Here is a 12,109-nt window from a genome sequence, read left to right on the forward strand (position 1 = left end):
GGGGGGGGGGGCACTTGCCCCAGTAGCCCCGTGTGGGCTACACGGGGGAGCTTTATCTGTGTAGGTGTCTCATATCACCTCTGTCTCTTTCCTCAGTGCGGGAGCTGGCCGGTTCAACACTCACTCACCAGTCTCACCTGGGGATCACTCACCTGGGGGTCACTCACCTGGGGGTCACTCACCAGGGTCTCTCAACAGGGGTCTCACCTGGGGGTCACTCACCTGGGGGTCACTCACTTGGGGGTCACTCACCAGGGTCTTACTCACCAGGGGTCTCACTCACCTGGGTCTCACTCACCTGGGGTCACTCACCTGGGGTCACTCACCTGGGTCTCACTCACCAGGGGTCACTCACCTGGGTCTCACTCACCAGGGGTCACTCACCTGGGGGTCACTCACCTGGGTCTCACTCACCAGGGGTCTCACTCACCAGGGGGTCACTCACCTGGGTCTCACTCACCAGGGGTCGCACTCACCTGGGGGTCACTCACCAGGGGTCACTCACCTGGGGTCTCTGGGAGTGACTGCCACCACCTCCGCCATCGGCCAAGATGAGCACTGTGATAGGTGAGTGGTGAGTGGTGAGTGTGTGGTGAGTGTGGTGAGTGTGGTGAGTGTGTGTGTGGTGAGTGTGGTGAGTGTGGTGAGTGTGTGTGTGGTGAGTGTGGTGAGTGTGGTGAGTGTGTGTGTGGTGAGTTTGTGATGTCTGTGGTGTGTGTGTGGTGTGTATGTGGTGAGTGTATGGTGTGTGTGTGATGTGTGGTGTGTGGTAACTCTGATGTGTGTGGTGAGTGTATGTGGTGAGTGTGTGATGTGTGTGGTGAGTGTATGGTGTGTGTGATGTGTGTGGTGAGTGTATGGTGTGTGTGTGTGATGTGTGTGGTGAGTGTATGGTGTGTGTGTATGATGTGAGGTAAGTCTATGATGTGTGTGGTGAGTGTATGGTGTGTGTGTGTGATGTGTGTGGTGAGTGTATGGTGTGTGTGTGATGTGTGTGGTGAGTGTATGGTGTGTGTGATGTGTGTGGTGATTGTATGGTGTGTGTGTGATGTGTGGTAAGTCTGTGATGTGTGTGGTGAGTGTATGGTGTGTGTGTGATGTGTGGTAATTCTGGGATGTGTGTGGTGAGTGTATGGTGTGTGTGTGGTGTGTGGTGAGTGTATGTGGTGAGTGTATGGTGTGAGTGTATGGTGTGTGTGTGTGGTGAGTGTATGTGGTGAGTGTATGGTGTGTGTGTGTGATGTGTGGTGTGTGGTAAGTCTGTGATGTGTGTGGGGAGCGGTGGCGCTGAAACGACCCTGGGCCATCACAAGCGTTCGCAGCTTAACTAAGTTGCTGATATCACCACCACCACCCTCATCATCATCACCACCATCATTATCATCACCACCATCATCACCACCATCATCATCACCACCACCATCATCACCACCACCACCACCATCATCACCACCACCTACCCACCCTTATCACCACTACCCACCCACCCTTATTATCACCACCATCATCACCATCATCATCATCACCACCATCATCACCATCATCATCACCACCACCATCATCACCATCATCATCACCACCACCATCATCACCATCATCATCACCACCACCATCATCACCATCACCACCACCATCATCACCATCATCATCACCACCATCATCATCATCACCACCACCATCATCACCATCATCACCATCATCATCACCACCACCACCATCATCACCATCATCACCACCACCACCATCATCACCATCGCCGTGTGGACATTTACAGCCAAATATTCTGAGCGCGCGCTGATGTCGATTCTAAAAACTCTCAAAATATCAGAAGCAGAAATCCGATGAGCTATGAAGCTTTTTTTCGTCACAGGTGTGCAGTAGCAACAGATGTCCAATAATCAGCAGCAGCAGGCATCGTCAGGGTCTGGGATATAACCCACGACCTCCTGCACACCGGGCGAGGTAGTCAACATCTCCTAGCCACCGTGATGATGATGAGAAAGAGACGCAGACTCCAAATATACAGCAGCAGGGGTCAGGGTCTGGGATAGAACCCACGACCTCCTGCACACCAGGCGAGGTAGTCAACATCTCCTAGCCACGCATGACACGTGGAGACGCATCTAATACAGTGCGCGTGGGGGGGGAGAGGGGGGGAGAGGGGGGGAGAGAGAGGGAGAGAGATAGGGGGGATGGAGAGGGGGAGATGGAGAGAGGGGAGGGATGGAGAGGGGGAGAGAGAGGAGGAGAGGGGGAGAGAGAGGAGGAGAGGGGGAGATGGAGAGGGGGAGAGAGAGGAGGAGAGGGTGAGATGGAGAGAGGGAGAGAGGGGAGGAGGGGGGAGAGAACCCGATAGGGTTAGGGAGGAGTGTGGATGAGTGATGGTGAGAGATGGAGAGAGCGCGCGTGTGTGTCTGTGTGTGTGTCAGTATCAGTGTCAGTGTGTGTGGTGTGTGTATCAGTGTGTGGTGTGTGTGGAGTCGTCTTTGTGTGTGATGTGTGTGTGTCAGTGTGTGGTGTGTGTGTGGAGTTGTCTTTGTGTGTGTGATGTGTATGTGTGTGTCAGTATCAGTGTCGGTGTGTGTGTGTCAGTGTGTGTGTCAGTGTGTGGAGTTGTCTTTGTGTGTGTGATGTGTATGTGTGTGTGTCTGTGTGTGTGTCAGTATCAGTGTCAGTGTGTGTGTCAGTGTGTGGTGTGTGTGTGGAGTTGTCTTTGTGTGTGTGATGTGTCTGTGTGTGTGTCTGTGTGTGTGTCAGTGTCAGTGTGTGTGGTGTGTGTGTCAGTGTGTGGTGTGTGTGTGGAGTTGTCTTTGTGTGTGTGATGTGTCTGTGTGTGTGTCTGTGTGTGTGTCAGTGTGTGTGTCAGTGTGTGTGGTGTGTGTGTCAGTGTGTGGTGTGTGTGGAGTCGTCTTTGTGTGTGTGATGTGTCTGTGTGTGTGTCTGTGTGTGTGTCAGTGTCAGTGTGTGTGGTGTGTGTGTCAGTGTGTGGTGTGTGTGTGGAGTCGTCTTTGTGTGTGTGATGTGTGTGTGTGTCAGTGTGTTAGTGTGGGGTGCGGTGGTGGTAGCGGTTAGCGCTACGCTGCGCTATGAACCTGGCGACCCGAGTTCGATTCCCGCTCACGGCCAACACCGGTGACGATTATCCGAACCGGTCCTGGGCCTCTCCTAGGTCGACTCGGCCTCAAATGAGTACCTGGTGCGGTGTGTAAACATCGCCACTGGGGAGACAAAGGCGGTCGGGCGTGGTTGCTGGCCACCCACCCCCTCGTGTACCGTTCCGGCCTTCATAGGTGCTCGCTAACAGCACTTGCCCCTACAGTCTGTTAAGGCTATACGGGGGATCTTTATCTTTGTTAGTGTGTGTGATGTGTGTGTGTGAGTGTGTCAGTGTGTGTGTATGTCGGTGTGTGTCAGTGTGTGGGGTGTGTGTAGTGTGTGTCAGTGTGTGTGTACGTCAGTGTGTGGTGAGTGTGTGGTGTGTGTGTGTGTGGTGTGTGTGTGTGTGGTGTGTGGGTATGTCAGTGTGTGTCAGTGTGTGTGTATGTCGGTGTGTATCAGCGTGTGTCAGTGTGTGTGTACGTCAGCGTGTGTCAGTGTGTGTGTACGTCAGCGTGTGTCAGTGTGTGTCTGTGTGTGAGTGTGTGTGTCAGTGTGTGGTGTGTGTGTAGTGTGTGCCTGTGTGTGTCAGTGTGTGAGTGTGTGTGTCAGTGTGTGGTGTGTGTGTACGACAGTGTGTGTCAGTGTGTGGTGTGAGTGTGTGGTGTGTGTGTAGTGTGTGTCAGTATGTGTCAGTGTGTGTTTGCGTCGTTCGCACGTGAGGAGCGGTGGCGCAGCGGTTAGCGCTACGCTGCGCTACGAACCGGGCCCACCCGAGTTCCGATTCCCGCTCACGGCCACCACCACCGCCTCCGCCACCAGCACCACCAGCAGCAATGACGATCGTCTCAACCGGCCCTGTGAGCCCTCCCCCCACCCCCACCCCACCTCTCACCTAGGTCGGCTCGGCCTCAAATGACTGCCCGGTGTAGCGGAGCATAAACATCGCCGCCGGGGAGACGAAGGCGGCCGGGCGTGGTCGCTGGGCAAGCCCTCGTGCCGCCGGCGGGCAAAGCCACTCGCCCCAGCGGCGAGGCCCCTCCGTGTTCTCCGCTGGGGCGACTTTGTCTGTGCGCATGCCGCAGAGGCGTTCTGTGCCCGGACTTGCAGCGACGGGGAACACAATTTCGAATTTGCAATCTAAAAGCAGCTTGGGTGTGCGTCCACTGCTTTGAAGCAACATCTAGACTTGAAGCTGTCGTGGCCCCCACCCCCAGCTGAGAATCCCCCCCCCCCCCCGCGTGCTCTGTGGTTTCTTTACGCGAAGTCGCGCGGAGGTAAGGGAGGGACGTGATGGATGGACGGACATTTGGATCGCAAAAAAAAACAAGGAGCAAGCTTCATCAGTAATAGGTTGTTTTCCCCCCCCCCCCCTTTTAACTGGCACACAAAAAAAACCGGGCACCCTTATTCAAAGGCATCATGTTTGCAATGACCACGACGCAAGCGGTCACAAATGCAAACAAAACGAGACAACTTTGATGGTAACAATATTGGCACCGTCTTCTTTGGTTCTTTCGGTAAAGTCACCACCACGCAGAATGAGAATAAAATAAGAAATCGATAAAATAAAATAACGCGATTAAATTCTCACGACGTTTCGGCCACAACACAAGCGGCCTCCGCAGGCGTTGTGGCCGAAACGTCGTGAGAATTTAATTGTTTTATTTTATTTTATCAATTTATTATTTTATTCTCATTCTACGTGTTGGTGACTTTAGCGAAAGAACCAAAGAAGATGAATTCCTTGCAGTCACGAAAGCTTTAAATCGAAATATTGGCACTGTCCTTGAATTTGATTGGTCCACACCCGAGACGGCTTTTCTTAGAGCCCTTTAGTCTCCACTGGTGTTGGACCAGAAGACGCCAAAAGGCGTACAACTCAAAAACAGCGCACCATCAGAGTATTGAGGGCTCGGGGTGAGCATTTACATTATGAGACCTTTGCTAGTAACAAGATATAGTAATAGGTTTTACCCTTTTAACTGGCACAAAAACTGACACCTTTATTCAAGGCATCATGTTTGCAATAACCACAACACAAGCAGTCACAAATGCAAACAAAAGAGACAACTCTGATAATAATAATATTGGCACTGTCCTTGAATTTGATTGGTCCACACCCGAGACCGCTTTTCTTAGAGCCCTTAAGTCTCCACTGGTGTTGGACCAGAAGACGCCAAAAGGCGTACAACTCAGTACTCTGATAGTGCGCTGTTTTTGAGTTGTACGCCTTTTGGGGTCTTCTGGTCCAACACCAGTGTGAGACTAAGGGCTCTAAGAAAAGCCGTCTCGGGTGTGGACCAATCAAATTCAAGGACAGTGCCAATATCATTATCAGAGTTGTCTTTTTGTTTGCATTTTGACTGCTTGTGTTGTGGTCATTGCAAACATGATGTCTTGAATAAAGGTGTCAGTTTTTTTGTGCCAGTTAAAAGGGTAAAAACCTATTCCTATATCTTGTTACTGGCAAAGGAGGTCTCATAAAGCTTCATCAGGTTTGGTGAAACCAGCAGCAGAGGAAGAAATTGCCCAAGTTCGTGGTTGTCTCGGCTGATGACGATTGATTTTGTTTAACCAGTTGAGGCACCACCACCATCACCACAGTGATACCCCCACCGTCTCGTGCGAGTGCTGATGATGATGAGACATCGAATGTGGAAGCCGGTCCCTGGCTTTGATGATGATGAGACATCGAATGTGGAAGCCAGTCCGTGGCCTCTGATGATGATGAGACATCGAATGTGGAAACCTGTCCCTGGCTTTGATGATGATGAGACATCGAATGTGGAAACCTGTCCCTGGCCTCTGATGATGATGAGACACCGAATGTGGAAACCTGTCCCTGGCTTTGATGATGATGAGACATCGAATGTGGAAACCGGTCCCTGGCTTTGATGATGATGAGACATCGAATGTGGAAACCTGTCCCTGGCCTCTGATGATGATGAGACATCGAATGTAGAAACCTGTCCCTGGCTTTGATGATGAAGAGACATCGAATGTGGAAGCCGGTCCCTGGCCTCTGATGATGATGAGACAACGAATGTGGAAGCCGGTCCCCTGGCTTTGATGATGAGACATCGAATGTGGAAGCCGGTCCCTGGCTTTGATGATGATGAGACATCGAATGTGGAAGCCGGTCCCTGGCCTTGATGATGATGAGACACCGAATGTGGAAACCTGTCCCTGGCCTCTGATGATGATGAGACACCGAATGTGGAAGCCGGTCCCTGGCTTTGATGATGATGAGACACCGAATGTGGAAGCCGGTCCCTGGGTTTGATGATGATGAGACATCGAATGTGGAAACCTGTCCCTGGCTTTGATGATGATGAGACACCGAATGTGGAAGCCGGTCCATTGCCTGTCAACATCTGGAGAAGTTCACCAGCACTTGCTCCAGCTGGGTCTGACTTCGTAGGCGCTGCTGCTACTCGCTGCTGCTACTCGCTGCGAACAGCACTTGCCCTGCCCTGCCAGCCTCCCACCCTTACAGCCCTGTCAGAGGCTACCTGGGGGAGCTTTGCTTGTTTTTGTTGCGTGTGGATCGCCACGGTGCGGGTGTTGCTGCTGAGAAAGCGTTCAACCGATGGATCCTCATCAGCAACTCTGCTCACAAAGACAAAGATCCCCCGTGTAGCCTTGAGCAGGCTGTAGGGGCAAGTGCTGTTCCACACACACACACAGACAAAGCTCCCCCGTGTAGCCGGCTGTAGGGGCAAGTGCTGTTCCACACACACAAACACACACAGACAAAGCTCCTCCGTGTAGCCTGTGACAGGCTGTAGGGGCAAGTGCTGTTCCACACACACAAAGACAAAGCTCCCCCGTGTAGCCTGTGACAGGCTGTTAGGGCAAGTGCTGTTCCACACACACACACACAGACAAAGCTCCCCCGTGTAGCCTGTGACAGGCTGTAGGGGCAAGTGCTGTTCCACACACACACACAGACAAAGCTCCCCCGTGTAGCCTGTGACAGGCTGTAGGGGCAAGTGTTGTTCCACACACACACACAGACAAAGCTCCTCCGTGTAGCCTGTGACAGGCTGTAGGGGCAAGTGCTGTTCCACACACACAAAGACAAAGCTCCCCCGTGTAGCCTGTGACAGGCTGTTGGGGCAAGTGCTGTTCCACACACACACACACAGACAAAGCTCCCCCGTGTAGCCTGTGACAGGCTGTAGGGGCAAGTGCTGTTCCACACACACACACACACACAGACAAAGCTCCCCCGTGTAACCTGTGACAGGCTGTAGGGGCAAGTGCTGTTCCACACACACACAGACAAAGCTTCCCCGTGTAGCCTGTGACAGGCTGTTGGGGCAAGTGCTGTTCCACACACACACACAAAGCTCCCCCGTGTAGCCTGTGACAGGCTGTAGGGGCAAGTGCTGTTCCACACACACACACAGACAAAGCTCCCCCGTGTAGCCTGTGACAGGCTGTAGGGGCAAGTGCTGTTCCACACACACACACAGACAAAGCTCCCCCGTGTAGCCTGTGACAGGCTGTAGGGGCAAGTGCTGTCAGCACATCAAGGGGCCGTCCATAAATGACTAAATGACGTCACGCACCAAGGGGGTGGGGTTCAGACATTTGTGACGAGGTGGGGGGGGGGCTGTTTGAGAAATGTGACGTCACATCAAAATGCGCAACTTTTAAATAAATCTAGAATTGTTAAAACAACACTCCATCAACATCAGGGTGCAGCGCCACATTAAATACGCACCGCAGTGACAATAGTTTAAAGCGATTTGAAGCACGTTTTTATTTTAAAAATGGAAATATTTTTTTGTTTTTGGGGGGGGTCAGAGCTTTGTGACGTCATATTTGAGGGGGAGGTGGCTGGCTTTTTGTGACGTCGTGTGACGAATGGAGGGGGGGGTCAAAAATCGTCCAAAATCGCGTGACGTCATTTATGGACCGCCCCCCTCCCCCCGCTACTTACTGGGGTCACTCGCCAAACCTGCCCGGCGAGACCGCTCCGCGTTCCTTGTTGACGCAATTCGCGCGCCACCCCACGTGTGCTGTTTGCACACGGCGCTTGGGGAGTGGTGGCGCAGCGGTTGGGTCGCTGCTGCACTTAGCCCCTACAGCCTGCTAGAGGCTACACGGGGGAGCTCTGTCTTCGTGTGTGTGTGTGGAACAGCACTTGCCCCTACAGGCTGTTAGAGGCTACATGGGGGAGCTTTGTCTTCGTGTGTGTGTGGAACAGCACTTGCCCCTACAGGCTGCTAGAGGCTACACGGGGGAGCTTTGTCTTCGTGTGTGTGTGTGGAACAGCACTTGCCCCTACAGGCTGCTAGAGGCTACACGGGGGGGAGCTTTGTGTGTGTGGAACAGCACTTACCCCTACAGGCTGCTAGAGGCTACACGGGGGATCTTAATCTCTGTGTGGCCTTCATAGGTGCTACTCGCTAACAGCACTTGCCACAACAGCCTGCTCAAGACTACACGGGGGATCTTTGTCTGTACCCGTGCCGGCCTTCATAGGTGCTTCTTGCTAACAGCACTTGCCCAAATAATCTGTTAAGGATATACGGGGGGGATCACTCACTCACCCACCCACATGCTCACCCGCTCACTCACCCATTCACTCACTCAGCCACTGACTATTTCTCCCACCCACCCACACAGCCACTCACCCGTTCATCCACTCACTAATTCACCCACTGACTCTCTCGCCTACTCACCCACTCACCTGTTTATCCACTCACTCGCTCACTAACTCACCCACTGACTCACCCACACACCCACCCACTCACCCACCCACACACCCATCCACTCACTAACTCACCCAGTAACTCTCTCGCCCACTCACCCGTTCATCCACGCACTGGCTCACGAACTCACCCACTAAGTCCCTCTCCCACTCACCCACCCACTCAGTCCCTCTCCCACCCACCCACTCAGTCCCTCTCCCACCCACCCACTAAGTCCCTCTCCCACCCTCCCACTCACTGACTCGCCCACCCACTCAGATTCACCCACCCACCCACCCACTGACTCACCCACTCACTGACTCACTCACCCACTCACCCACTCACTCACCCACTCATTCACCGACTCACCCGCCCACCCACTCACTGACTCACCCACTCACCCACTGACTCACCCACTCACTGACTCACCCACTCACTGACTCACTAACCCACTCACTGACTCACCCACTCACCCACTCACTGACTCACCCACTCACTGACTCACCCACCCACTCACTGACTCACCCACCCACTCACTGACTCACCCACCCACTCACTGACTCACCCACTCACTGACTCACCGACTCACTGACCCACTCACTGACTCACCCACTCACTGACTCACCCACTCACTGACTCACCCACCCACTCACTGACTCACCCACCCACCCACTCACTGACTCACCCACCCACTCACCTGTTCATCCACTCACTCGCTCACTAACTCACCCACTGACTCACCCACACACCCACCCACTCACCCACCCACACACCCATCCACTCACTAACTCACCCAGTAACTCTCTCGCCCACTCACCCGTTCATCCACGCACTGGCTCACGAACTCACCCACTAAGTCCCTCTCCCACTCACCCACCCACTCAGTCCCTCTCCCACCCACCCACTCAGTCCCTCTCCCACCCACCCACTAAGTCCCTCTCCCACCCACCCACTCACTGACTCGCCCACCCACTCAGATTCACCCACCCACCCACTGACTCACCCACTCACTGACTCACTCACCCACTCACTCACCCACTCATTCACCGACTCACCCGCCTACCCACTCACTGACTCACCCACTCACCCACTGACTCACCCACTCACTGACTCACCCACTCACTGACTCACTAACCCACTCACTGACTCACCCACTCACCCACTCACTGACTCACCCACTCACTGACTCACCCACCCACTCACTGACTCATCCACCCACTCACTGACTCACCCACCCACTCACTGACTCACCCACTCACCCACTCACTGACTCACCGACTCACTGACCCACTCACTGACTCACCCACTCACTGACTCACCCACCCACTCACTGACTCACCCACCCACCCACTCACTGACTCACCCACCCACCCACTCACTGACTCACCCACCCACCCACTCACTGACTCATCCACTCACCCACTCACTGACTCACTCACCCACTCACTGACTCACCCACTCACTGACTCACCCACCCACTCACTGACTCACCCACGCTATCTGTACAAACAGAGTCGGAGGGGGGCTGATTATCCCCCTTCGGAATCTCAACAAATTCCTCGCCACAACCACACGGCTGGCTCGGAGAGGCGGCTTTGTGCAAATCATTAACCCAGGGAGGGATCCATCGCCTGCATTTCTCATTGTAATCTTCTCCGTTTCACCACCACCACCACGGCTTATTGGGAAGTTTCACGATCGGACCCCTGCCCGGTGTTTGGAGATGCGCAGTTAGCCAAGACGACAACTCATGGGTTCCAAGCACCCCCACCACTCTCTGGGTCCTGGGTGTGTGCCTCTGTCTCTGTGTCTCTCTCTGTCTCTGTGTGTGTCTCTCTGTGTCTCTCTGTGTGTGTCTCTCTCTGTCTCTCTCTCTGTCTCTGTGTGTGTCTCTCTCTGTCTCTGTGTGTATCTCTCTCTGTCTCTGTCTCTCTCTGTCTCTGTGTTTCTGTATCTGTGTCTCTGTCTCTGTGTGTCTCTCTGTCTCTGTGTGTCTCTCTCTGTCTGTGTGTCTCTCTCTGTCTCTCTCTCTGTCTCTGTGTGTCTCTCTGTGTCTCTGTGTGTCTCTCTCTCTGTCTGTGTGTCTCTCTCTCTGTCTCTCTCTGTCTCTCTCTCTGTCTCTGTGTGTGTCTCTCTCTGTCTCTGTGTGTCTCTCTCTCTGTCTCTGTCTCTCTCTGTCTCTGTGTTTCTGTCTCTGTGTCTCTGTCTCTCTCTCTGTGTCTCTCTCTCTGTGTCTCTGTGTGTCTCTCTCTGTATCTGTGTGTCTCTGTCTCTCTGTCTCTGTGTCTCTCACGCCGCCTTTGTCTTTTTCGTCAGAATCTCCGCCGCAGTCTGCACGGCACCAAGGGCCGTATGGGATGGCCAACGTTGACGCTGGGTGACTTTCACCTACCACTCACACCACTCGCACCTACCACTCACACCACTCACACCTACCACTCACACCACTCACACCTACCACTCACACCACTCACACCTACCACTTACACCTACCACTCACACCTACCACTCACACCACTCACACCTACCACTACACCTACCACCTACCACTACACCTACCACTCACACCACTCACACCTACCACCTACCACTACACCTACCACTCACACCTACCACTCACACCACTCACACCTACCACTCACACCACTCACACCTACCACTCACACCTACCACACCTACCACTCACGCCTACCACTTACAACTACCACTACACCTACCACTACACCTACCACTCACACCACTCACATCTACCACTCACACCTACCACTCACACCACTCACACCTACCACTCACACCTACCACTACACCTACCACTAACACCTATCCTTTACACCTACCACTCACACCACTCACATCTACCATTTACATCTACCACTTACACCTTCCACTCACACCTACCACTCACACCTACCACTCACACCTACCACTACACCTACCACTCACACCTACCACTTACACCTACCACTACATCTACCACCTACCACTAACACCTATCACTTACACCTACCACTCACACCACTCACATCTACCACTTACACCTACCACTACACCTACCACTCACACCTACCACTACACCTACCACTTACATCTACCACTACACCTACCACTCTACACCTACCACTCACACCTACCACACACACCTACCACTCTACACCTACCACTCACATCTACCACTACACCTACCTCTACACCTACCACTCTACACCTACTATTTACACCTACCACTCACACCTACCACTCTACACCTACCACTACACCTACCACTCTACACCTACCACTCACACCTACCACTCTACACCTACCACTAC

At 53.4% G+C, this 12,109-nt stretch overlaps 1 protein-coding gene across 2 annotated transcripts in view; it reads left to right on the forward strand.

Moving 5' to 3' along the window:
• The first annotated feature begins 445 nt into the window (after nt 1–445).
• The window catches only part of LOC116938320 (uncharacterized), a 33,438-nt gene continuing 21,774 nt past the window's right edge, over nt 446–12,109 (forward strand). The window contains exons 1-2 of one of the 2 annotated variants that reach the window (XM_076057299.1): nt 446–567; nt 11,118–11,178. In XM_076057299.1, coding sequence (XP_075913414.1) covers nt 552–567; nt 11,118–11,178 — 77 coding nt within the window. In that variant the 5' untranslated portion in view covers nt 446–551. Of the gene's footprint in view, nt 568–9,810; nt 10,590–11,117; nt 11,179–12,109 lie in introns of those variants that run through there. The other variant, XM_076057300.1, reaches the window with a different exon arrangement.

Source organism: Petromyzon marinus, chromosome 80, assembly GCF_048934315.1.
Source record: "Petromyzon marinus isolate PM22_M1 ecotype Great Lakes invasive population chromosome 80, UKy_Petmar_22M1.pri1.0, whole genome shotgun sequence".
NCBI lineage: Eukaryota > Metazoa > Chordata > Hyperoartia > Petromyzontiformes > Petromyzontidae > Petromyzon > Petromyzon marinus.